The sequence below is a fragment of the Neolamprologus multifasciatus genome, chromosome 3, assembly GCF_963576455.1.
Source record: "Neolamprologus multifasciatus chromosome 3, fNeoMul1.2, whole genome shotgun sequence".
Lineage (NCBI taxonomy): Eukaryota > Metazoa > Chordata > Actinopteri > Cichliformes > Cichlidae > Neolamprologus > Neolamprologus multifasciatus.
The window spans coordinates 41,511,007-41,537,672 of NC_140441.1; the positions used below are offsets into that span (position 1 = coordinate 41,511,007).

The 26,666-nt window shown below is 38.9% G+C and overlaps 5 protein-coding genes across 5 annotated transcripts; all 5 read left to right on the forward strand.

Moving 5' to 3' along the window:
• Positions 1-512: 512 nt before the first annotated feature.
• On the forward strand, positions 513-1,577 carry LOC146523237 (uncharacterized). The gene has a single exon (XM_085146007.1). It carries the CDS (start codon positions 576-578, stop codon positions 1,281-1,283), a length of 708 nt encoding a protein of 235 aa, XP_085002133.1. The 5' UTR covers positions 513-575; the 3' UTR covers positions 1,284-1,577.
• A 3,760-nt stretch (positions 1,578-5,337) lies between these two features.
• LOC146523238 (immunoglobulin kappa light chain-like) lies at positions 5,338-7,381 on the forward strand. Its single transcript, XM_085145999.1, has 4 exons — positions 5,338-5,451; positions 5,572-6,497; positions 6,571-6,605; positions 6,670-7,381. Exons 1-2 carry the CDS (start codon positions 5,397-5,399, stop codon positions 6,279-6,281), a joined length of 765 nt encoding a protein of 254 aa, XP_085002125.1. The 5' UTR covers positions 5,338-5,396; the 3' UTR covers positions 6,282-6,497; positions 6,571-6,605; positions 6,670-7,381.
• A 3,394-nt stretch (positions 7,382-10,775) lies between these two features.
• On the forward strand, positions 10,776-13,350 carry LOC146523239 (uncharacterized). Its single transcript, XM_085146012.1, has 5 exons — positions 10,776-11,143; positions 11,240-11,944; positions 12,041-12,166; positions 12,257-12,300; positions 12,424-13,350. Exons 1-5 carry the CDS (start codon positions 11,089-11,091, stop codon positions 12,541-12,543), a joined length of 1,050 nt encoding a protein of 349 aa, XP_085002138.1. The 5' UTR covers positions 10,776-11,088; the 3' UTR covers positions 12,544-13,350.
• A 2,698-nt stretch (positions 13,351-16,048) lies between these two features.
• LOC146523240 (uncharacterized) lies at positions 16,049-17,834 on the forward strand. The gene is made up of 5 exons (XM_085145928.1): positions 16,049-16,141; positions 16,259-16,960; positions 17,064-17,186; positions 17,279-17,313; positions 17,425-17,834. Exons 1-5 carry the CDS (start codon positions 16,087-16,089, stop codon positions 17,536-17,538), a joined length of 1,029 nt encoding a protein of 342 aa, XP_085002054.1. The 5' UTR covers positions 16,049-16,086; the 3' UTR covers positions 17,539-17,834.
• Positions 17,835-21,920: 4,086 nt separating this feature from the next.
• Positions 21,921-24,826, forward strand: LOC146523241 (uncharacterized). Its single transcript, XM_085154199.1, has 6 exons — positions 21,921-21,926; positions 22,264-22,272; positions 22,372-23,074; positions 23,184-23,306; positions 23,395-23,432; positions 23,551-24,826. Exons 1-6 carry the CDS (start codon positions 21,921-21,923, stop codon positions 23,665-23,667), a joined length of 996 nt encoding a protein of 331 aa, XP_085010325.1. The 3' UTR covers positions 23,668-24,826.
• Positions 24,827-26,666: the final 1,840 nt, after the last annotated feature.

Here is a 26,666-nt window from a genome sequence, read left to right on the forward strand (position 1 = left end):
TTCCTAATACTCACTGTTTCTGGACCCAGATGATATTGTTTTTCTTACCTACGTTGGGCTCACTGCCATAGTCAGTATCCTACATACTTTAATCACAACATGGGATATGCTGAAAAAAGAGGGTCAACTATTACAATAAAAAGAAGATAAAAGAACCTCAGCTTCTGCTTTGATGTGGTTACTATAGCATATTTAATGTAGACCAAATGATTACGATTTATAATATTCACACACAGGCTTTATCTGACCATGTAATTCATCTTAGATATCATACTACAGGCTGCAGTGAACACGTGATCGTGAGTTCCATACAATAGATACTGTGTCACTTCTGGCTGGCCAATCAAACACATTCTTGCCTCTTAAAAGTGGAGCAGCTATCAGTAACCTTCATTTTACATGAGAATCTCACCACAATGGTGTCTTGTGTGTTTGCCTTTTGTCTTCTGTGCCTGTTCTTTGACAGAATGGGTAAGTTCCATTATCATTATTATGTCTCTCTATTAAGGTGTTGTGAGATCATTATATTGAATTGATTCAACATTTGCTTTTTCTTCGATTCCACTACAGTTCAGATGACAGAGTCGCAAATGTTCTCATCTGTTCATCCAGAGTCTCGTTTCATATCAGCTCAAGTTGGTGGAAACCTGACATTAAAATGTTTCCATGATGGTGACAGGTCTGCAAGACTTTACTGGTTTAAGCAAAATCTGGGACGAAAACCAAAGATCATCTCTCACTTTTTCAAATATAATGTGAACAACTCTTCTAATGAAGAGCTCAAGAACAACCCACGCTTGACACTGGATACACAAGACGGCACATATCACTTGACAATCAGAGATTTGAAATGTTCAGACTCAGCTATTTACTACTGTGTTTACTATTTATACACTTTAACCTTTTTAGAGACCATCATCATCAGTGTAAAAGGTTCAGGTGTGAACATCAAAGCTGTGGTCCAGCAGTCAGCATCTGAGACCATCCAGCCAGGAGGCTCCGTGACCCTGAACTGTACAGTACACACTGGGACCTGTGATGGAGAGCACAGTGTTTACTGGTTCAAAGACTCAGACGAATCCCATCCTGGACTCATTTACACACATTTGGGCAGAAATGATCAGTGTGTTAACAAACCCAGCACACAAACGCACACCTGTGTCTACAGCTTGCCAATGAGTAACCTGAATGTTTCTCATGCTGGGACCTACTACTGTGCTGTTGCCTCATGTGGACGCATACTATTTGGAAACGGGACCAAGCTGGACCTTGAACGTGAGTAACATCATGAGTGAGTTTATTGAAAGTAGTTTTAATTCTAACCTCTGAAATGTAATGTAATGAAAATCTATTTCTGATGTGTAGTTTATGCAGATAATGTTGGTGTTCCTCTCTCGCTTTTTTGGACCTGCGCCTTTGCATTCACCTCCATCCTGAGTGTACTGGTGGCTTTCTTACAGTGTATGATGAGCAAAAACTGTGGATGTAAATCTTCAGGTAACTAATGTTTTGTTTTTACCTCAAAACTTATTCCAGAATTTTGAATGTTTTTTTTTTTTTTTTAATGTTGCAGAGTCTCAAACAAGAGCCTCCAATGAAGATGCAAAGGTGAGTTAATACTGGTCAGTTGCCATTTTCCTAAAGAAAATCAACCTCCAATATTAACAATATGACAAGATAATATAAGATAATAAATCTTTTGTTGTCAGGATTTCCAAGAGGCAGAAAAGTTCCTTTTTGCTCCTTCAAGTGTCAAGCTGGATAACAGGTCAAGAAGTCAGAGGGATCAGACCTGGACTGAATGTGTGTACTACAGTGTGAAGCTACAGCGGTACACAGAGCAGTAAAACTGAACGTGTTTATTTGTGGTGTTCTAAAACATGCTTGAATAACACGCTTTCTTTATAAAGCATAATACTTTCACTTTTAGGGTTTTGTTTTTCCTGTGGGGTCATGTTCACAATGTCTTTTTTTAATTTCGCTTGTAATGTTTTTTGTAACTTCAATTTATTTTGAATTTGTCTGTTTTTTGTAAATCTTATGTTACTGAAGCTCAACCACAATAACATACTGTATTTAAAAACCTTCAAACCTTGACTCTATATGTGTGCAAGTTCAATCCAGTGATAACGCAGATTGTGTATGCATCGCTTACCTGGGAAACAACTGACACATGCACTATGAGAAGTAGGCAAGGTGGTGTTCTGTCCAATCAACATACATTGTCAGATCGGCATACACATGGCACAAACTGACAGCTATGTATGTTAGACGATACATGCAAAACTGCATTTCTCTTTTCAAAGAATACATTAAAAACTGCAAATCGTGTAAATGCACTGCAAACTATGCAGCCCTGCAATTGTCACTATAAACAACAATTTGCTTGCCCTAAAATAAACATCATTTACTTACCATTTGTCATCCGTATGCTGAACCGACGTCTTCTTTTCACATGGGATTACTCTACAATGTGCAAACAAGCAAGTTAATGCAATGTCCTCATCTTTTCTGACTGTTTTTTCACTAGTTTTACATTTGGCCAGGGTCAGCAGTAATACATAATGTTATATGCTATACTAGAGCTGGGCGATAGAACGATAACGATATGTATTGCGAAATAACTTTTTCTCGATAGAAAAGTTAAACTATTGCGATAGGTCTCATCTCTCTTGTCCTCTTAAAAAAAAGAAAGAAGAACAGCCAATCCAAATTAACTAGCGCAGAGCCGAACCAATAACAGCCGCAGCGTCACGTCACGTGACTTGTTACGTACAGCACAAGTGCCAAGCCGCACATGTGTATTTGTTTTGGGAAGCAGCCAGCCGCCGTGCCGCCCGGGTAATGGAGGAAATGAGTGCGCCGACTAGAGAGAAATCAACCGAGAGCGTGACCGAAGGTTACCGAAGAGAAAACCGATGATTGTTCCAACGCCGGAGAGATTCTCGAACGGAAGAGCCACAGAAGTTCTGTAGTGTGAAGGTATTTCGGCTACTTTAAGTCTGACAAAAAACAGAGTAGCGCGCACTGTAAATTGTGCTGAAAGCAAGTCTGGAAATACAATAAACCGGTGCATACTCAATCTCTGACTGGAAGCGCTAATTCGTCATTCGGCTTTTGTCAGACTAAAGTAACTGTTAAAACTGTTTGAAAAGCTAAGCTATACAACAAAGAGAGATTGGGAATTTCCTTTTAGTTCTCAGTTTATTTGATATTGACAAAAGTTAGTCAATTTTGTCTGTTCTTCTGTAAAACAAACTAAGATTTATTTTTAGAATTAATATTTTGTTTCTAAGTGGAATTGACAATTTAGTAGTCTGTTTCGTTTGTTCTATTTTGAAACTTAAACGCTTTAGCGGCTGCCTTTTGTGTAGTTTGCAATATTTGCCTTTATTTATCTGAAAAAGTCTCATGTTCCTTAAGTACATCTACCCTGTTGAACTTATTATGGGAAATAAATATTTAAATCAAAACAAGCTGCTGATTATTTCACATTTTACTTGTGAGCAACGGCACATTTAAATCTTACAAATATAGTTATTTGGCTTATATCGTGATATATATCGTTATCGCCTGAAATGAAAAAAACATATCGTGATATGAAAAAATCTTATATCGCCCAGCTCTATGCTATACTAATGGTAGCATGATGTGATACATGGACTGTAAAGATTGCACAAGTAGTCCAATTCCTCCAGGATGGCAAATCAATACTTGCTCACTCCCAGCACAGTTTCAAGAGCAAGGAAGAGATTAGAGGGGACAGGCAGTTACTTTTGGATACCTGATTGTCATAAGGTATTGGGATGAAATACTCTGACTCATTCTTAGACCTTACACTGGTGCAGTGGGTCCTGGGTTCCTCCTGGTGCACAACAATGCGAGAGTGTGCAGATAGTTCCTTGGACTTGATAACACTGACAGGCACCAACACTTGCCTCTTGAACATTATGTTTCAGTCCTTTTGACACCACCAGGTTGCACCACAGACAGTCCGGTAGCCCAGTGATGTCCTGGTCCAGATCTGGAAGAAGGACATCATCCATCATCTCATCAGGAGTATGGCCCAGAATTTTCAGGCATGCATACAAGCACATGGGGGCCATACAAAGTGCTGAGAAACTTTTGAATTGCTGCAATGAAACTAAGGCAACGAGGACTAGCCTGCTGCATGTTTTTTCTTTTTCTTTATTTTGGGGGTGTCTTTGTCACTGCTACTAAGACAATGAACCATTCTGTCTGATGCTATTCTACAGCATTCTGGAGGGACTTTCCCAGACTGGCTTCTAAATATAAGGGTCTCAGTCATCCACTGATGTGTTTCAAAGGAAAGCAAAGCAATATGTTGGGCATTAGCTTCACTGCAAGTGCTGCGGACAGTAAGCCAGTTACAAGTTACAGGCATCCTGACTTTCCGTGATCACTCCTATAATCTCTCCTTCTCCTAAAAGGCAATGACGCCCTGGTTTTCAGCTCACAAAACATTAATATAAGAACAGGCTGATGACTGAAGGAGCTGTGCCAAACTTTCATGACATAAGCTTCCAGAAAGATCTTGCTTTTGAATCTGTGTTTGCTCATTTTTGATGCATGAGGCACTACTGAAACAGCACAGCATCTCAACCCCTTTGCTATTTATTTTCTGCCTCTTTAAGTAGCCAGTTGTTGTTTTTAGGATAATGTTTGGGTGTTTGACCAAAAATAGATGCTACCTGAAAGAAATATCAGATAACAGTTATTTTCATGCTGTTACCTGAATGTGCGCTGTACCAACAGTCCATTTCAGGCAGCTAAATAATTAGCTAAAAAACATATTCCAGAAGCTACATGTTAACATAAAGAGTGAGGGGATTGCAAGGTCAAATGCCGGTCCAAACTTACCACATTACATTTGCTTTTATTCTCACTTCTATGATGAAAGTGAGTGGACATTTCTTTTTAGTTTTCACAGCATCAAAAAAGTGTATACAGACCTCATTACAGTCTGCCTCTTCTGGGCAGCATGAGAAGTGTGTCAGTCATACTGTCACAAAGAGATCGATATCATGCAAACATCTAGCAAGCGCCGGGTGCCTTACTGTGTCTCTTTTGTACACAAGTCTGTAAATGATGAATAGAAATAAGTTCCACTGTGTGTCCTCACTTGTGTTTACACTCTTTATAATGATCAGTTTTAGACTGAAAATATTAAAAAAACAAACATACACAACCATTATGGACCTGTCGCTATATCATCCTATCAAAGGAAACAACCCTCTACGTAAAATGCACAGAAGACGCATTTCATATTGGGGACAGATCACATGACTTTGCAATGGCCAATCAAAAGCTGTCTCGTCTTTAAAGAGCGGAAAAAAGTAGAGGGTTATTTCATTTAACACTGAGGTTTGCACACGATGACACCTGCCAACTTTCTTTTCTATGTGACATGTCTGATCTTTGGAAATTTAGGTGAGTTATGATTTTTTTTTTAATCTATCAGTGGCTATGATTGCTCCTCTATACACAGATGTTAATGAAATGTTTCCTGTAAAATTAATGCTGTGTCTGCGTTGTCTCATTCTCTATCAGTTCAGTTGACTCACCAGAATTTCTCCGTAACTCATAAGCAAGAGAGACGGTTTGTATCAGCTATTGTTGGTGAACGCTTGACTTTACAATGTTTCTATGAAGCCAACGATGCAACAAGGTTCTACTGGTACAAGCAGAGTCTTGGACAGAAACCAAAGCCCATCTCTACTCAGTTTGTATTTAAAGCAAATGGGACTTTTCATGATGAATTCAAGAACAATCCACGCTTCAACTTGGATACAGAAATAGGGAAAAACCACTTGTATATAACAAACTTGCAGAAGTCAGACTCAGGTTCTTACTACTGTGCAAGGCGGGTTTATTTAGTCCTGGAATTTGCAGAAGGCACTACTGTCAGTGTAAAAGGTTCAGGTTTAAACATCAAAGCTTTAGTGCAGCAGTCAGCGTCTGAGACCATCCAACCAGGAGGCTCTGTGACTCTGAACTGTACAGTACACACTGGGACCTGTGATGAAGATCATAGTGTTTACTGGTTCAAAGACTCTGGAGACTTTTACCCAGGACTTCTTTACACCCATGGAGGCAGAAACGATCAGTGTGAGAAGAACGAACAAACATACAACTGCACTTACAACCTGCCAGTGAAGAGCATAAATGTGTATAATGCTGGAACCTACTACTGTGCTGTTGCCTCATGTGGACACATACTGTTTGGACGTGGGAAAAAACTGGACTTTGAAGGTAAATAACATTATGACTGAGCTTAGTGAAAGTTGTTCCAATTCACACGTCTAAAACCAAAACAACTAATGGATGCAAATCTGTTTCTGATGTGTCACTTTATGCAGATAATCGTGCTTCTTTCTGGACTTTCTGGAGCGGCGCCTTTGCATTTACCTCCATCCTGAGTGTACTGCTGGCTTTCTTACTGTGTATGAGCAATAACTGTGGCTGTGAATCTTCAGGTAACGGTTTTGTTTTTAGCTCACAACTTCTTCTAGAAATTAGAATGTTAATATATTGTTTTCTATGCTGCAGAGCCTCAAGCAATCCCTTCCAGAGCAGATGCAAAGGTGAGTTAATAATGTTCAGTTACATCTGTGGAAATATTTTTTTTAATACGTTTCTTGTTTTTAGGGTTTTCAAACAGAGAAGCTCATTTTTGCTGCTTCAACTGTCAACCTGTACAACCAATCAAAAAGTCAGAGAGATCAGACCTGGAGTGAATGTGTGTACTACAGTGTGCAGCTACAGTGGTACAAACAACAGTAAAACTGGATGTGTTTCTTTTGTTATTAAGACACAATGTTCTGCTTTTGAGGTTAACTGTAGAATAAAATTCAGATTTGAACATTTCTTTCTTTCATAGATTATTTGTGCTGTTTGTGGTGTGTAGATAAAATATAATACATGCATTTGTGGTTTCTGTTTTATTTGTTGGGGTGATTTTTCTGCTGGTAAATGATTTTTGTAATTTTACTGTATTCGAAATTCTTCTCTCAACAAAATGTTCTATAAGATTTTTTTGTAAGTCATATGTTATTGAAGATAAACCACAATAAAAATTGAAAGACATTCAAAGCTTGACTTTATATGTGTGTGCACGTTCAATCCAGTGATAACACAGACCCGAGTAACTGTTAGTGACAGTTAGTATTGTGTGTGTCAGGGAATTCAGCTTAACTCTTGATAATAAAGAACTGTAGTTGTTCTGGTACCAAATTAAAGAAATAAACCCTACACAGTACATGAATACAAGAAGAACATTCAAGCTCCACACTGATTGTCCCAGTATCATATAAAAACGTCACTTTTCAAATGAAATTTTTCACTTAAATCTCTGGTTCAAATCAACTTTGAGACTGCATAAAAGATCTGCATGTAAAAAAACATACATAATTATTTTTTATTATTCATCATATTGAAAATGGAAGTGTCTGCTATTTGTATTAATAATATACACTGATCATGCATGATATTATAAGTACTAACAGGTGAAGTGATACATGTGAGTGTCACGATATTTGGGAGCAAGTAAACACTTTGTTCTCAAAGTTGATGTGTTAGAAGCAGGAAAAATAGGCGAGTATTTGAGTGAGTCTGAGTTGTGGGCCAAATTGTGATAGCAAGACAACTGGGTCAGAGCATCTGCAAAACTGCAGCTCTTGTCACGATTTGCAGGTGGTCAAAGCTCACTGATATATGTGGGGTGTGTAGGCTGGTCCTTTTGGTCCCATCCAACAGATGTCCTACTATACCTCAAACTGCTAATCCGGGTTCTGATAGAAATGTGTCTGATTTCACAGTGCATCACATTTATCTGAATATGGGGCTGCATAGCCGCAGATCTGTCAGGGTGCCATCTTGATCCTGGTTATCAGAACTGGACCACGAAGCAATGTAAGAAGGGTTTGTGTCTTAAATGTAAAACATCCTTTGTGTATTTTGACTTTAAACTCTGAAGAAACCTTGCATGTTGAGTCTCCTTGGCTAAGCAAACAATCACAGTCTGGTTTGATGAATCGAATTTCTGTTACATCACATGGACAGCCAGGTGTGTGCGCCTTGCTTACCTGGAGAACACCTGTCACCAGGTGAACTATGGGAAGGAGGCAAGTAAATGAAGGCAGTGTGATGCTTTGGCAATGTTCTGCTGGGAAATCTTGTGTCCTGTCATTAATGTGGATGTTGCTTTGAGACGTACCACCTTCTTAAGCATTGTTGCAACCATACACATCCTTTCATGGAAACTGTATTCTCTGATGGCTGTGGCCTACTTCAGCAGCCATTAAACAAACAGAAGAAGAAGAAAACCCCTGCACATGCGCCGTACGGATCGGGTAGACCCGATTTGTACGGTCCAACTTTGCACATGCGCAGTAAGGACCGGGGAGTCCTAATCCGTAACTATCTTTTTATTTTTCATTTTTGTCTACATTATATTGAAATGCTTCATTATTGGAAACATGTTAAGATATACTTATTATTCTTAACATCTTAACAGATACTCTGACCCGTAACTATCGTAAAATGCTTCGACCGGAAGTAGACACCTTTCGCGCATGCGGGGTACCGATCGGGTTTCCGGTACGGATCGGGTAGTGACAGTGTCTCTCCAGGAGTTTCCACTTCCCTCATTACTCTTCTGTGTATTTAAGTCCTCTTTCTCCTTCTGTTCTTTGTTGGGTCATCTGTTTGTTTTCGTGTCAAGTTACATAGAGTCTGAGAGTTTTATCCTAATGTTCTGTTTCATGTTTGGTTTGTTTCATAGTTACGTTCTCGCATGCTCCTGTCCAGTTTCATGTTCTTGGCCATCGTCATATCCCAGGTTTCAGTTTAGTTTCACCCTTGTTTTGCCTCGCCTTGTTTTTCTGTTTTTTCTATCAGCTGCAATAATGTTTTTTGTTTAGACAACAGTTCATTTCTCCCGTCTGCAATTTGGGTCCGTTCCATAAAACACAACGTCATTTCCCGCTGTAACAGTGTTGCTTTCTCGTGATTATTTTTCATGTGTGGTTGAAATAAAATAACTCCTTCTGCTGGTACTTCTGCATGCGTGTCCATTTCACGCGTTGGCAGCAAAAGATGAACTACCACAATATTAGACAGTTGGTATCAATGTTATGTCTGATCGTAGAAGATGAAGCAGTCAGATATCATCTACTCAGTCCTGAACAACCGAATGCAACAATCCTGACCAAGTCCAGGTAGGTAGTCGGAGAGCAAAGAGGTGGAACAAAACTGAGTCAAGTAAATACGGTCCTTAAGTCTGACATCATTAGCTGGATCCAAACTCCACTTCAGGTCCCAAAGTCAAACGAACACTGCAGCGTCACTGAGAGTTAAAAACTGTCTGAATTCTTTCATCTGTAATAAAATGAACAGTGTGGCTGCTCTACCAGGTGTAACAATTAATTTTAACATCCAATTATCTGCCAAAATAGAATTTATGAAGTTAGCATTGAGTTAGCTCACTAGTTTCCATCTAAAGATGATATACCATGTTCTGACTGAGGGATTTTTGAGAAATTAAAACGTACAGCTAGCTATCACCTCCGACATAAATAAAGACAGAAAACTAAACAGCAGTGATGTTTGTAGGATTACTGAAGTTGGCCTAGCTGGTATATAATGATGTGCTACTTGTTGGCTAGCTACACAGCTATAGTTAGCATAATATAAACACAGTTAAGCTGGAGGGTGAACTCTGTAACTAAAGTTAACATGAGGGTTCCCAATGGTCAGGGACAAATGCAATCACACGGCAGGATGCTGTAAATGGACAAAACTTTAGTCAGGAGAACAACTGAGATAATCCATCTACAATATGAAGTTAGTCATTAATATTCTGCTGCATGGGCTGGGCTGTAGCTACATTGTAGGGTTTTAAAAACTGAGCTTTAAAATAATTAGTGGTAATAAAAAACAGAAGGACTGACTGATCACTGCTCTTTGTTAGGGGATTGTTCAGATTAAATAGAACAAGATACAAAGCATTAAAACATGTTAAAAACACAACAGCCTTAATGGACCCAGAAGCAGGGTTCATACGTCGTGAGTTCACAACTGTAAACATTTAAATATATGACAATGAAAAGTCTGAACACTGCACTAGTCCTACACGTGTGTTACAAGGACAAACAGGCACAGAAAGGTAACAGTGGTTGCATCCTGTCAAACACAGTGCCTTTTACCATCTTTCTATTTAGATGTGTCAGTGCAACGGCCTCTGTGGTTTCAGCAGGATGTGCTCTTACGCTCACACATACCTCATGACCCAAGGACCACTTGCTGTAAACACCCAACAAAACTGTAGTTTTCAACAGGTCTTGTTTATTTCATGCTGCAACTCATATGAGCTCAGAATAGTTCTTTTATCAGGAATGCAAAACCATTATTGTATAACAGTGACTATTCAAACAGCAGTTGAGTACAGAGTAAAATAATCTGACACAGATGCTGAAACTCAGTAAAAATGATATAAATTAAAAATGTAACATTGCATTTATAACTTAAGAGCAACGGTTTCCTAATCCTGAATGTTAAACATCAAAATCCTGTGTGAATACATTAATAAAAATATTCCTGATTATCTCTTTCTGGACCCAGAGGTTGCCGTTTTCTTGTTTAACCTTTTATTATCTATAATGAGCTCACTGCCAGAATCAATATTCTGTATACTCAAGTTATTACTCAACGCATGTTTTTAATTAAATGTGTTTTCATTACAGCGTGGGGTATACTGGAAATGCAGGAAAACTGGTCCAATAAAAAGAAAAAATGATCAAGTTTATATAACATATTTAATGCAGACCAACCTGCATTTTCTAAAGTTTTAGATCTGATTACGATTCATAATTTTTGAATATAGGCTATGTCTAACCATGTAATTCTTCTTAGATATCATACTGTATTTTCCACTACAGGCTGCAGTAAACACGTGATCGTGACTTCCATACAGTAGATACTGTGTCACCTCTGGCTGGCCAATCAAACACATTCTTGCCTCTCAAAAGCAGCACAGCAACCTTCATTTTACACGAGAATCTCACCACAATGGTGTCTTCAGTGTTTGCCTTCGGTCTTCTGTGCCTGTTCTTGGGAAAAATGGGTAAGTTCCATTATCATGAATTCAGATTTTTGTGTTGTGAAGTTATTACATTGAACTGAATGTACATTTGTTTGTTTTTTTCTAATTCCACTACAGTTCAGATGACAGAGGCGCAAATGTTCTCATCTGTTCATCCAGAGTCTCGTTTCATATCAGCTCAAGTTGGTGGAAATCTGACATTAAAATGTTTCCATGATGGTGACAGGTCTGCAAGACTTTACTGGTTTAAGCAAAATCTGGGACAAAAACCAAAGATCATCTCTCACTTTTTCAAATATAATGTGAACAACTCTTCTAATGATGAGCTCAAGAACAACCCACGCTTCACACTGGATACACAAGACGGCAAATATCACTTGACAATCAAAGATTTGCAAGTTTCAGACTCAGCTACTTACTACTGTGTTTACTATTTATACACTTTAAGCTTTTTAGAAAACATCATCATCAGTGTAAAAGGTTCAGGTGTGAACATCAAAGCTGTGGTCCAGCAGTCGGCATCTGAGACCATCCAGCCAGGAGGCTCCGTGACCCTGAACTGTACAGTACACACTGGGACCTGTGATGGAGAACACAGTGTTTACTGGTTCAAAGACTCAGACGAATCCCATCCTGGACTCATTTACAAACATTTGGGCAGAAATGATCAGTGTGATAACAAACTCAGCACACAAACGCACACCTGTGTCTACAGCTTGCCAATGAGTAACCTGAGTGTTTCTCATGCTGGGACCTACTACTGTGCTGTTGCCTCATGTGGATGCATACTATTTGGAAATGGGACCAAGCTGGAGCCTAAAGGTGAGTAACCTTTTCTATCTGTTGCTCACTTTATCAATATTTAAAGATATAGAGATATACGATATAAGAAAAAGCTCTTTTTCTGTTGTGTTGCAGGCACCTTTAATTCTCAGGGCTTGGTGTATTTCTTGAGCGGAGCTTTGACATTCAGCTCCATCCTCAGTGTTTTACTGGGATACTTGCTGTACAAGATAAACAAAAGTAACAGACACCAATCGACAGGTAAGTGGAGTCTTTTAGGTAAAAGCGTAGACTGGTTTTAGCTAAAGTTGGATTTTCAATTAAATCAGTAACTTTGTGTTTCACAAACAGAATCTCAAGCAAGATTTTCAGGCCCTGCAACAACAAGTTCGGAGGTGAATATATGTTTTAATGACTTGTTAAAGCGCTCTTCAACAAACTTTTTACAGTCTTCTGTGTTATGGTCATTGTTTAAATTTGAACTCATGTTCTTATCTACTTTTACACATTTTCAACAGGGTTACCAGCATGCTGACAGCCTTCATTATGCTGCTTTAAGCATTAAAATCCCCAAGAGATCAAGAACGCAGAGAAACAACACCGACGATGAATGTGTTTACTCTGCTATAAACAAATAAAGATGGGCATTTGCAAATGAGGTGGCCAATTTTCTTTATCTATTAGAGAAATGCTGTATTGGTGTCTCTTAGCATAGACATTTTTGTACTTTCACTGTGGTAAAATTGTAATGATACAAATTTAGGAACTTCTGCCCTGTTTGTTGTTTTTGTGATGTCAAGGATTCCCCCTTTCTTTCTTGTTCTTTCATCGTTTTTTCTATGTACCAATACATTTGTAGGAGATATTTAGTGATACTTTTCTACAAGTTTAATATATGAAACAATGTGCTTGTTTTTATCCTTATTGCATTTCATGTAATTATGGAGACATTATGGACAAATTCACTGAAGATCAAATAAATCTATTTTAGCTTGGTAAAGCATGTTTGAAAAGAATTGATTTGTTCCTGTAGAATACAGTAGAGGCTCCAAACCCCCCGCTGTCCACTAATATGATTATGGGGACATGATATATGATATGATATGACTTAAAATTGAGGAACACCGTGGGCCATGTCCTTCAAAGACCGAGAAGGCCGGAAGTGCAAGGCTGTAAAATGGGACTGTCTAGCCTCTGATTTGCATCACCAGCTGTCTCTGTGGAGTTTCATAAAGTCAGCCATCTGCTCCTTGCTATCTAAAATATAACAGGATACTGGAGTAAATTCTCGACCATCTCACACTTCAGTTTAATCCGTTTTCTGTTTGACATTTATTCAGATGTGTAAAAACTATAACTTTAATCACAGCCAAACCCATTTACTCTGGACCAAATACAACACTTAAAAAAAGCCAAACAATAACATTAAGTTATCTAAGTGACTTATATATCATCATGTTTAACCTGAGAAGCAAAAGACTGCGAAAAGCAAAAGCATTAGAGCACTTTTGCAAATATGCGAAGTCTTTATAAATCGAGCAGATATTTATAGTTTACACAGCTACATTCTCACCTGAAAATATCTTAAAAGTTTATTTTGAGACTCAGAAAGAGTAAGATTAAAACCAAGTAGCGTCGCTTTTGTTTGAATTCTGGGATAGGTTGGGCAACAAAGGATACACCTGACCCATCCTTCAAACCCGGGAAATGAAGGACGCATTTGGAGGAGTCTGAGACAGCCTGCATCGCCTGGCTGTCATGTAATCGGTCTACAAATGCAGCGTCCGAAGGATGCAGCCCCTGAATTTGGACGCAGCTTCTGTCTCCTGGTGAAAATTGCCTAAGTGGTTGTATTACTCCCTTCTTCTAGCTCCAAGTTACTCACCAAGTAGCAAGAACCCTTTGTGTCACACTGTGAGTGGATGACGTTGACTATGATGTGGTGCATTCAAACAGGGGAGGAGCCACACAAATATATCACCTCAACCTCCTAAAAGCATGGAGAGAGGCTGAAATAGCTTTTCTAGTAAGCCTGGTGAGAAATAAGTTGGAGTTGCCTAATTCCACCATTCCCACCTCTTTCCATTATGATGACCATCTCACACAGGCTCAGAGAGCAGCTGTTGCTGCTTTGCGAAAGCCTTTTGCAGATGTGTATCCCCCCTGACCTGTCATACCAGTGTCATAGAGCACCATTTTGTAACGTGCCCTTGCGTGAGGTTGCATTCACAGCCCTATAGCTTACCCCAGCATAAGAGACAAATTATCGAGAGACAATTGGCCGAAATGCTAAAAATGGTAGCAATAGAAGAGTCACACAATATGTGGTGTAGTCCCATAGGTTTTGCATCGACTACTACGGTGGTTCCCAAACTTTTTTTGCTGGCCCCCCCTTTGTTTTACAAGAAAAACATTCGCCGTCCCCACCCCTCGCGTGCGCACACACACACGAACATCCTCCAACCACACACACCCATATTTTGCTCCATTGCGGTTTATTTCACACCTCAAACTTTTAGTAAACAATTAAGCAAATACAAGTAATCTGCAGGTAGTAAGAAAATAAACTACTAACTCTTTTACACTACGTCCGCACGTACACGGGTGATTTTGAAAACACAGCTGTTTCGTCCACATGTAAACGGCGTTTGGAATCACAGAAAAGAGAGATTTTCAGTGAGTCAGTGAGGCAAGCGGGACTCCAACCTGAAGAAGCACGCATCCCAAGAGCAAAAATGAGGTGAGGTAGTTATTGGAGTTGGTTCGTGCCTGGCTTAATGCCCAGAGACGTGGAGCAGTGGGTTCAGGGTGTAGTGTCAGGGGAGGCTGACTCACACAGAAATTAGACTGTATACAGAGATGTCTAAAGGACTGAACATAATGGGGACGTTAGCTAAATAAAATAACATTTGATTTTTCCTTTGCATGCTTGACATGTCTGTAGCAAGCATGACGGACCCCACCACAAAGTTCGTACACTTCGGCAACTTTATTGTGTTGCTATTACTTTCAGCACTCGGCTGCAGCTGCACTTACACACACACAACAATGAACTCAGGACCCAGTTCATTCTTTTTATGTAGGTGAGCCATGATTGCTGACGGAGTTCCACTCCCCTGCAGCTGCGCCACAAACCATGCCCACCAATGTCTCTTCTTAAATGTATTCTGATTGCAAAGTATTTGGTTTTCAGGAGCAAAGAGACTCATTTGGAAGTCCATAAAGAATGAATTTAAATCTAAAAATGTTAAAGAATAAAAAAAAATGTCTTCCATACCATAAGTTGGGATATATATAAATGTATTTTTTTCTTAGCTCTTTGCAATGCATTAAGTACTACTAGCTCTGCTGTTACTCCCTGTCAGTCTTAGTCCTGACTCAGACATTCAAAGTGCAATGATTTACTCTTTCCTCTCTGTGTCAGGTTGTGGTTTTTGGGAGGATGTTAGTGTGTTAGTCTGACCAAAAATAGATGCTACCTGAGAGAAATAGCAGCAAAGTCAATTTCAATAGTGTTACCTGAATGGCACTGTCAGTACCCTTTAGGTAACACAGACATATTACCTACAGTCCATTTCAAATAACAGTAATGGTAACAGACCTTCCAAAATAATAAGAACACAAAACACATGCTACCTTTTAACATAAAGAGTTACCATGTTACATTTGCTTTTATTCTCACTTCTAGGATGAAAGTGAGTGGAAATTTGTTTGCAGTTTTCACAGCATCAAAAAAGTGTATACAGACCTCATTACAGTCTGCCTCTTCTGGGCAGCATGAGAAGTGTGTCAGTCATACTGTCACAAAGAGATCGATATCATGCAAACATCCAGCAAGTGCCAGGTGCCTTAGTCTGTCTCTTTTGTACACAAGTCTGTAAATGATGAACAGGAATAAGTTCCACTGTATGTTGTCACTTGTGTTTACACTCAATGTAATGATCAGTTTTAGACTAAAAATATATTTTTTAAAAACAAAAAAAACATGACACAACCATTATGGACCTGTTGCTATATCATTCTACCAAAGGCAACAAATCTCTGTGTTAAATGCACAGGAGACACATTTCATCCTGGGGGCAGATCACATGACTTTGCAATGGCCAATCAAAAGCTGTCTTGTTTCTAAAGAGTGGAAAAAAGTCAAGGTTCATTTCATTTAACACTGAGGTTTGCACACGATGACACCTGCCAATTTTGTTTTCTATGTGACATGTCTGATCTTTGGAAATTTAGGTGAGTTATGATTTTTTTAATCTATCAGTGGTTATGACTGCTCCTCTATACACATATGTTAATGAAATGTTTCCTGTAAAATTAATGCTGTGTCTGCATTGTCTCATTCTCTATCAGTTCAGTTGACTCACCAGAATTTCTCCGTAACTCATAAGCAAGAGAGACGGTTTGTATCAGCTATTGTTGGTGAAGACTTGACTTTACAATGTTTCTATGAAGCCAACGATGCAACGAGGTTCTACTGGTACAAGCAGAGTCTTGGACAGAAACCAAAGCCCATCTCTACTCAGTATGTATTTAAAGCAAATGGGACTTTTCATGATGAATTTAAGAACAATCCACGCTTCAACCTGGATACAGAAATAGGGAAAAACCACTTGTATATAACAAACTTGCAGAAGTCAGACTCAGGTTTTTACTACTGTGCAAGGCGGGTTTCTTTAGTCCTAGAATTTGCAGAAGGCACTACTGTCAGTGTAAAAGGTTCAGGTTTAAACATCAAAGCTTTAGTGCAGCAGTCAGCGTCTGAGACCATCCAACCAGGAGGCTCTGTGACTCTGAACTGTACAGTACACACTGGGACCTGTGATGAAGATCATAGTGTTTACTGGTTCAAAGACTCTAGAGATTTTTACCCAGGACTCCTTTACACCCATGGAGGCAGGAACGATCAGTGTGAGAAGAACGAACAAACATACAACTGCACTTACAACCTGCCTATGGAGAGCATAAATATGTCTAATGCTGGAACCTACTACTGTGCTGTTGCCTCATGTGGACACATACTGTTTGGAGAAGGAACTACTCTGAAATATAAGGGTAAGGAACATTGTCACAACAAATACAATATTGCGCTAATAAAACTCTAAAAAGTGCAAAAAACATTCTGAAATCCTTGTTCTGGAATTCTGGGTCTTTACAGACAAGAATAAATCTCACTTCTTGGTGTATTTCTTGAGTGGAGCATTGGCTTTCACCTTCACCGTGGTGGTTTCTCTGACTTTCGTACTCTACAAGATGAATAAAAGAAAAAGCTTCCAATCAGGTATGGACCATTGGTGCTACTTACATCTAACAGCTTGTATTCATTTATTTGGCTTTTCAATCAGATTTCAATTGTGTATATTTCACATTTAGAGGCTCAAGCAAGATTTTCGGCTCCCTCTGTAGAGGTATGTTTCATCTGTTTAAACAATTTTACAATTTAAATAACATAAAACACATTTTTCACAGCACTTTTTATTAGAAGGCATTTTTTCATATACATTTCCTTTTTTTGACAGAATGCTCATACAGACAACCTCCACTATGCTTCTATAAATGTTAACATTTCCAGAAAATCAAAGAAAGAGAGGAACAGCAAGACCGAATGTGTTTACTCCAGTGTGAAGCAGTAGGACTTGTCCGAAATCTTCATGGTCCATAAGATGGAAAGTACATAGAATCTCAAGTGGAGTGTCAAGTGGACATTATGTTATCCTTGTGATAACACTGTTTTCTGTCCACAACAGTGCACAATTTCTCTGTCAGAAGATAGATCGATAGATAGATAGTGACAGAAAGTGGCATTATAGGACTAGTTTCAACATTGCTGTGTATATAATAAATTTTCATGTCTATATTTTGTCAGAAAATAAAAATTGAAACACCTGTTGTTTGATTTGCACAACCCTTCTGAAGCTTTGAAAATGTAGGTTTGTCAGACGTCTTTTTTGCTTTTCAGAGTATATATACATATATATATATATATATATATATATATATATATATATATATATATATATATATATATATATATATACTCACCAACCGGACATAGTGGTGGTAGACAAACAGAAGAAGACGGCCGTAGTGATCGATGTAGCGGTTCCGAATGACAGCAATATCAGGAAGAAGGAACACGAGAAGCTGGAGAAATACCAAGAGCTCAGAGAAGAGCTCGAGAGGATGTGGAGGGTGAAGGTAACGGTGGTCCCCGTGGTAATCGGAGCACTAGGTGCGGTGACTCCCAAGCTAGGCGAGTGGCTCCAGCAGATCCCGGGAATAACATCGGAGATCTCTGTCCAGAAGAGCGCAGTCCTGGGAACAGCTAAGATACTGCGCAGGACCCTCAAGGTCCCAGGCCTCTGGTAGAGGACCCGAGCTTGAAGGATAAAACCGCCCGCAGGGGCGTGCTGGGTGTTTTTTTATATATATTCACTGTATTAAAATTGTAGGCAGTTTACATTATGGCCTTAGTAATGGAGAAGAACTAGAGAATACTGAATAACAGTTATTCAATCTTATGACTGAAAACCTTTAATTTTAAGATAATAGAGTCATCAAAAGAAAGTTGTGATGTAGAGTGGCTCGTGTGCTTTAGTGCAGAGCACAGTCACCATCAAAGCTCATTTTTGTGGTGCAAGTTTGTCTGACTCTCCCTTTGTTCTTTGTTGCAACGTCCTAAAACTGAGTGTGAAATGCTGTGGTTTGTTAGCACTGCTCATTATGGCATTACTTTGCTCTTGTCTGGTCAAAAGACATTGGGCCTCACATGCTGGTATTTGTATGAAATCGATACAAATATCGCTTGCAAATTAACCTGCGGAAAAAGTGAGCTTGCATGTAAAATTATAGTTAAATTTCTGAAATATGTGCACCATCCTATTCTGTACTATAGCACATCCTGCTATAGTACAGGTAAAGTAATTTATTAAATATTTTTCCTTTATTATTTTTCAAAGAAAACTGACACAGTAACATTTATATATATGTTTACTGTAAAATTCTGATCTGATATTTGAGTGGGCTGATCCAGCCCGGTCATGTTAGGCTAACCTGTGACATCATCAAGTACACTCGTGTTCAAATTGTACAAAAATCGTGCTACGTTCTCAGGAAGTCCGGACTCCCGTGTGAACTTATGAAGTTTGCGAGAACATGAGTACAGAGTTGCGTACGTGAGTATTGAGAAATGGCCCTTAATGGAGCGGGGTTACATGCGCTGATGCTAGCATTAGCCATGTTAGCACGTTAGCTTCAACAGGTGGTCAGGCTGAGTCCACAGGCGCGCACTCGGAGGTTCAGCTGTTTCACTGCAGGGTCCCTTTCCTTGTTCACCTCTCAATCACATATCTCTATTAAATCTTTGTCAGGCAGAGTGTAAAGTGGCATTTCAAAGCTGGTTGGCCTTTGTACAAGCACACGCACTTCTTAGCAGAGCAAAGCTATGAGCACAAATAGCAGAGTAGAAAAATCCAGGCAACAAGTCTATGTCTGTCCAACCAATCTCAGAGCTCCTTACATTGCGCCGTGTGGCTAATTTGCATTGCTTTAGGATCTCATAAATGAGATAAAAAAAATCTAAAATCTAATCTGATAGCTAATCCAGAAGGTAATCCAATAGTTAATCCCAAAGCTAGTCTATTTGCAAAAATAATAGCTAAGACGTGAGCTAACAGGAAAGGGACATGGATTTTCAAATGAGGAGTGGAATCACCATTGGCCATTGGAATTGTCAGAAATAATTCTTAGATTTTTTAATCTGTTTACTTATTTCTCTTATATAAGTTGTGTTTTAAAAAAGATTTTGAAAATCAGTTTTTTAATTTGGAAATTGAAAATGATTTTTGAAATTAGATTTTTCTTGAGAGCTGGATTTGAAGTATTTATTAATGGATTGAAAAGTCATTTTAAAATATTGACTTAAAAATAGTGTTTTTAAATTACATTTTTTAAATAAGAAATTACTTTAGTAAGGTTTACAATTGCATAATTTATTGTACAATTCATTATTTAAGCAGAAATTCTTTATTTCTATGCATGCGGCTCTTGTGGTCCTCCATACCACAGTGGTTTATTGCTGTAAGGTTTTGAGGTCAAATTTAAAAGGTCTAATTTACTGATAAGCAAATCCACGTCTTTAAGGATCACACTGACATTACAGTGTCTGGAAATCAATAATAGTTATGATGTCTGACGTGTGTCAACTATAACGTGAGGTATTATTTCCTGTCCTAAAGCAGTGTTTCTGAGGTGTCGCCGATCAATAATGGTTCCTTTTGTGCCACAACTAGAACTATGGAGATACCAAAAGCCCATGTTTGTATATGTAATGAGCTTTGTGAGTTGCAAATTCACCGTTAGTTATTATGTTATAGATGTAGAATTGGCGTGACATTGTACTGATGTATTCTTTACACTCTTTATTGTCCATGATTGAGCTTCTGTGAGTAGGATTTTCTTCTAGTGAATAGAGTTCTTTGTACATTTTAATATTTGTTGGTATCCATCACACCAACCCTCTGCATCCCTTTTTCACCATATCCATTAATTTTCTCCCTGGTCTTCCTGATTTTGTCATGCCTGTCAGCTTTTGACAGACATAGCCGTCTCAGTTTTGTCTGTCTAACTTATTTGAACTCTCCCTCCGATGTTTTCATTTCTAATCTTGTCCATCTTGGTCATTCCCAATGTAAAAATGTGAATCTCGAGCTTAGCCACCACAATCCCCCCGCCCAACTCAATTACTCAAACACCAAAACCATAGTAAACCCAAACCATGGAGTGTCTTCCTCAGACATAAGTAACAGATAACTGTTGTTATATAAACATTGTTGTTCATGTTCAGGTTATGTAAATATGGTATACAGTACTGTGTAACTTCTGAATAGCCAATCAAATGCAAATATCTCAAAAGTGAAGAAAGGGTTGACAATATTTTAACATGATAGTAGATCTGCAGAGTTTTAGCTGAGATGTTTATTCCTGATAGAAATGGATAAGTGTTTGTGTTTTTGAAACTGCAGTGATACAAGTATTCTCATGCTTTCACTGGTTTCTGATGTGTTTTCTTTCTTTCTTTATTTTTTTTACTTCAGCTCAGAATAACCTGGTATTCTAAATCACATAAGCACACATTTTCACACAGCAATTTAGAGCACACGTTCAATAGATTTATCTACCATGTGGCTAGAGGTCCCATATAGGCAGAGACTGTGTTAACTCCATTCAAAGACCATTCAAACCCACAACCTTCTTCCTGTGAGTTGGCGGTTCTTTCTACCAGAGAAAGAGGAAATTGCAACGAGCACATCAATGAAAAGCATTGCTCCAAATCTGAATGTGTGCAGCCATTAACAATTACTTGTCTCGAGTTTGTGGTTGAGTGGTGTTGAATGACCTCATGATGTTATTATACTTAGAACTTAGTATTATTATACTTAGAAGTTATAAGTTATAAGTTCCAGAGTATCCAGAGTCATATGGAGTGAGAATGCAGCACTGTTTACAACATCACAGACCTCTGTGGGAGGAAAGTTTAGGTAGCTGCTCTCTATTGTGTTGGCACATGGCACTGAAGAAGTGGACAAATTATATCCTTAAATCTGCTTACAGCACTTTCAGAAATATATCTACTCTAATGAAAGTTATTCCCCACTGCTGTGTAGCCTATTTTTGTAAGTTTCAATGTTATTAAGCAATGATCTGACTTTTTAGGGGATACTCTTAAGTGCTTGGTTTCTACACCATATAGCACAAGATACAGAATATGATTAAAGCGGTGGGTGGGCTCATTTACATTTTGAGTCTAGCTAATTAAATGCAGTGTTTAGGCTGTTGTTTTCAGCATCTACGTGAATGGTAAAATCACTCACTATCATATTGTTGTATTAAGTCAGCAGTTCGGAAACACTCAAACCGGTCCATCAGGCCTCAACCACCGTGTCTGATATCGTCTTTGCTTTTTTCCTATGGAGGGTTCATTTGTTCCTCCATGCCTGAAAATCAACAGATAGAGATGGGGGTAATCCCTGGTCCACATACTCATATGAAAGACGGGCCTTTAGAATTTTTAAGAAAAATGTGTACAAAGAGTTGATTGATCAGTGCTGTTTTCTTTATTTATAAACAGTTTTAGTTTTCTTTTTTGCCTCAATCATGAAGTCTAACACTATTGGCTGCTCTGAACATGTGATCATCTTTCCTTAAAAGACATACTGTGACACTTCTGCTTGGCCAATCACACACAGTCTTCTCTAACAAGAGTGGAGACGGGTTTGAGATTCTTTTCATTCAGCAGGATTATTTAAAGACAATGACACCTGCGACGTTTGTCTTTTGTCTAACATGTTTGCTCTTAGGGGAAATGGGTGAGTTTATGGTTTTGAAACTGCAGTCTGAATATATTTCCATGCTTTTAAGGTTCTATAAAATGTATTTGCTCTGTCTTTTATTTTACTTCAGCTTAGGTGAACAACCAGGAGTTCTTCTCATCTGTTGCTCAAGAAAGACGTTTCATATCAGTTAGAACTGGGGACAGCGTGACTTTGCATTGTTACAGTAAAAAAGGTGTAACTCCACGGTTTTACTGGTATAAGCAAACATTGGGAGAGAAGCCAAGACTCATTTCTACCTTCTATGTATATGAACAAAATGCCACATTTCACAGTGAATTCAAGAGTGATCCACGCTTCACCCTGGATACTCAAACAGGTCAAAACAACTTAATAATCTCGGATGTGCACATTTCAGACTCAGGAACGTACTACTGTATATGTTCCTATTTACACACATCAACATTTTCAGAGAGCATTACTGTTGGTGTTAAAGATTCAGATTTGAACATCAAGGCTGTGGTCCAACAATCAGCTTCTGAGACCATCCAGCCAGGAGGCTCTGTGACTCTGAACTGTACAGTGTACACTGGGACTTGTGATGGAGAACACAGTATTTACTGGTTCAAAGACTCTGAAGAATCTCAGCCAGGACTCATTTACACCCGTGGTGGCAGGAATGATCAGTGTGAGAGGAAAGCTAATGAAAGAACACACACCTGTGTCTCTAACTTGACAATGGAAAGCCTGAATGTGTCTCATGCTGGGACCTACTACTGTGCTGTCGCCTCATGTGGACACATACTGTTTGGAGGAGGAACCACGCTGGTGTTTGGAGGTAAGTAGCAGTATAGAACCCAAATATGTGACTGTTATTTTATTATCTATCTGAAAAGAAAACCTAACATATAGAGAAGTCTGTGCTCAGAATACTTGGCTCTTTACAGATGAGGTAAAATCTCTTGTCTTGGTGTACGTCTTGAGTGGAGCATTGACTTTTACCTCCACCTTGGTTGTTTTGCTGGCTTTTCTTCTCTACAAGATGAGCAAAAGAAACTACTTCAAATCAGGTACTGGAAAAAAGTGCTCTATTTGACAGCTTTTATTCACTGATTTGGACTTTTAAGTGAGACTGCTGTTTTTGTATTTTACATTCAGGCCATCAACAAGCAAGACTTTCAACTCCCTCTGCAGAGGTACGTTTCTTCTGTTCAGATTAAAGTAATATTGAAAAATATTTTAGCACATATTACGTTGAAATATTTTTTTCCAGAAACTGTAATTTGATCTACCTCTCAAATTTGTTTTTACAAGGGCAGCCATGATGCAGACAACCTCCACTACGCTGCTTTAAGCATTAACCTTCCCAACAGATTGAAAAGACAGAGGAAAACTCAGAATGAATGTGTTTACTCTAGTGTCAAGCAGTAGGTTACATTTTTTCCACTCTAGTGAGACAAAAAATCCATACTGTCACAGGGTTTGTATTTTTGGTTTAAGTTTGGTTTAAGACCTGTTTTATATACGCGTGAAACAGTTTTCTATACGAGATCACTGCAAAAAGTGCAGCCTTACCTAATGTCGACCCTACTGTTACTCATTTTATATTAAGATTTAAAAATCCAGTTGTTATTGGTATGGCGAGTAATCTTCAGTAATAGTAATAAATTACACAGCAATAGTACATTCATGTAGTTGCAAACAGCATGATAATATATTAAGTAATCCAATGTATTCAGAATACGTTACTCTCATTGAGTAATGTAACTGAATACGTTACAAAATACATTTTGGGGCATGTATTCTGTAATCTGTAGTGGAATATATTTTAAAAGTAACCTCCCCAACACTGCTCTTAATAAACATAGTACACATGTATGCCTGGATAAAAACAAACAAGTGAGATGTTAGGTTAGGATGCTTTTATTTTTATTTTAGTAAACATTCAAAACCTACTATACACAGCTGGGGTTTGGAAGAGAATAGAACAAATATTTCAAATATAATCGGATCATTTTTGGAGCAGCCTTCCAGATCTCCACGTAGTAACATGCTTTTTTTAGACTTGAGTGTGTTCCCACCTGTTCCCCATCCTCTTGTTTTCCTGCCCTTGTATTTAAGCCCTGTGTATTCCTCTGTTGCTGGTATGTCTGCTTGTCATCCTCTCTGTTCATTTGCGTTGTTCCCTCTGTGGATTAGGTTTTTTCTAGTTCTTTGTCTCAGCTTGTGGGTTTCTCATTAGCTTTCCCAGTTTAGGTCTTTCTTAGTTTAAGTCACTGCCATTCTCTACTTTTCTTTGTACTTCATCCACACTGGAAAATAAAGCTCGCGCACAGTATGCCAGTTATCAGTTCCTGCACTTGGGGCCTTCCCTCATCACTCCACGTCGGCCACTGCAGCTGTGACACATGCATTCATTAGATGTTGACATCCAAATTGTGTGCACAATAAAGTTTACTACATTTTTCAATCTTTAACAATGTGTAATATGATCTGGGGCTTTTGTGTTTCTTTTTTTAAATAAACCTGTAGTTATGTTGTTGTATATTATAGTCACCTCTTTCTATTTTGTAATCAATATTCTTGAACTCACTTAAAGAAAATGATTTGTGGTTGTTGTTGAGTCTGTGCTTCCACAGGCCCCGCTAGTTTAGAGACTTATTCCTCATGAAGAACGAAAATAAGACAGAACATCTTCAACCGGTCTTTTACTCGCTAATGAGGAAGAGCTTGGTCAGAGCCAGGCTGTGGAGCTAAACGCTCCTCACCTGTCTCCAAACCAAGTCCTTCAAAGAGCAGCTCTCCTCGTAGCCTTTTTATTGACAAACTGTTACAATACACAACACAACACAATCACCTCCCACCGTAAACCCCCCCCCTTGGTTACAAAAGACAAGACACTATGTGTGTGTGTGTATGCATGTGCAAGAACATGTGTGTGTGTGTGTGTGTGTGGCATGGGGGTGCGTTTGTGTGACCTCCTGCTTACCGAAAGGATCATAAAAGCAAGAAGCTTACAACACAAGAAACAGATCTTTCAGATAGGATGTGCCTAATAAAACCCACGTCAGCCTCCTCCAGCACCAAATTGGCTGGAGAAGTGGTCAGAGACAAAGAAATGTCTTTGATCCTACAGTTTGAACTAAGACTACAAATTTATGAAACACATTGACAACATTCAACAATTTGACTCCACCAGTTGTGGTCCTCCAAGTGAGTTTTGGATGGGAAAAAAGAAAACCAGATCTTCAACCAGACCTGATTCTTAAGTTTCCTTAAGAAACTTAAGAAACTTCCTGATTCTTAAGTTTCCTTAAGAATCAGTTTCCTGATTCTTAAGTCTGAAGGACTGTCAGATGGGCTTAGGCCATTCTCAACTGCAGCAAGGATTTGTGTTGTGCTGAGTTTACCAGGGATTTCAAAAGTGTCTTTGATAAGGAAATTAACCCAATGCTGCACCATATGGCTGCAACAACAGCTTGTTTGTTCAGTTAGCAACAAGAGCAGATGAGTGTGGCTGATTACATTCTGGAGTACACTGGTTGGTAAGATAAGGCTCTTTGTGGTGTATACATGGCATAAATCCTCATATGAGAGATAAATTAACCACTAAAACCTGTACAAATCCCATGATGCAAACATTCTTCTGATTTATCTGCACTGTGATTAATGATCACCATCCTTAAACTGTTCCCACAAAGTTGGAAGCATGAAATTGTCCAGCATGTCTTGGTGTGCTGAAGCATTAACAGTTCTATCACTGGGGCTGTGCTGAGCTCCTGAAAAAACAACCCCACATCATAATCCCACTCCACTACACAGTGTCTTATGCCACTGCATCTGACACATTGGAGTGAAATAGGTTATATAAGGCTTTGATGCAGCTGCTTAGGCATGGAACCCATTACTTGAAAAAGTAGTTCAGTAGTTTAATTGTTAGTGTCACAACGAGACTGGATGGACTCACGCACAAGCTCTGGGTTGGGAACAGTAAAGAGTCTTTATTTACAGAAACACCAGGTGAGCTATTTACAAAGTGGGGGAAAAGATGGGTTCCGGGAATCCACACGACGCTTGCACTCAACACACGCTCCTAGGAGTACACTCCGTCCACGCTCCACGCCACACACTTCTCTTCACTCTCCACCTTCACCTCCAAATACCAACTTGTATTTGCACTTTAATCAGCTGATTTCAATTAATGTGCCAGAGGAAGAACATAGAGAACAGTCTACAACATGAATATGGGTATTACTTTTACCTGTATTGCACAAACGGACAAGAGCACGATGGTAAAGTGCAAACTTCCCGAGAACAAAATTACACCAAAACTAGGTCTAATTACTAAAAAAACAGTAAATATAGACAGAGGCCTAATAGTATCAGTGGCGTGTCCAGCGGGGTGGCCTGGGGGGGCACAGGCCACCCCC

Bases quoted from the DNA above. Each gene is read 5' to 3' on its own strand.
- LOC146523237 (XM_085146007.1), top strand. From the start codon at position 576: ATGACAGAGTCGCAAATGTTCTCATCTGTTCATCCAGAGTCTCGTTTC.
- LOC146523238 (XM_085145999.1), top strand. From the start codon at position 5,397: ATGACACCTGCCAACTTTCTTTTCTATGTGACATGTCTGATCTTTGGA. The intron at 5,452-5,571 runs GTGAGTTATGAT...ATTCTCTATCAG, and splicing joins TCTGATCTTTGGAAATTTAG to TTCAGTTGACTCACCAGAAT.
- LOC146523239 (XM_085146012.1), top strand. From the start codon at position 11,089: ATGGTGTCTTCAGTGTTTGCCTTCGGTCTTCTGTGCCTGTTCTTGGGA. The intron at 12,167-12,256 runs GTAAGTGGAGTC...TTTCACAAACAG, and splicing joins TAACAGACACCAATCGACAG to AATCTCAAGCAAGATTTTCA. The intron at 12,301-12,423 runs GTGAATATATGT...CATTTTCAACAG, and splicing joins CTGCAACAACAAGTTCGGAG to GGTTACCAGCATGCTGACAG.
- LOC146523240 (XM_085145928.1), top strand. From the start codon at position 16,087: ATGACACCTGCCAATTTTGTTTTCTATGTGACATGTCTGATCTTTGGA. The intron at 16,142-16,258 runs GTGAGTTATGAT...ATTCTCTATCAG, and splicing joins TCTGATCTTTGGAAATTTAG to TTCAGTTGACTCACCAGAAT. The intron at 17,187-17,278 runs GTATGGACCATT...TTTCACATTTAG, and splicing joins AAGAAAAAGCTTCCAATCAG to AGGCTCAAGCAAGATTTTCG.
- LOC146523241 (XM_085154199.1), top strand. The intron at 23,075-23,183 runs GTAAGTAGCAGT...GGCTCTTTACAG, and splicing joins AACCACGCTGGTGTTTGGAG to ATGAGGTAAAATCTCTTGTC. The intron at 23,433-23,550 runs GTACGTTTCTTC...TGTTTTTACAAG, and splicing joins TTTCAACTCCCTCTGCAGAG to GGCAGCCATGATGCAGACAA.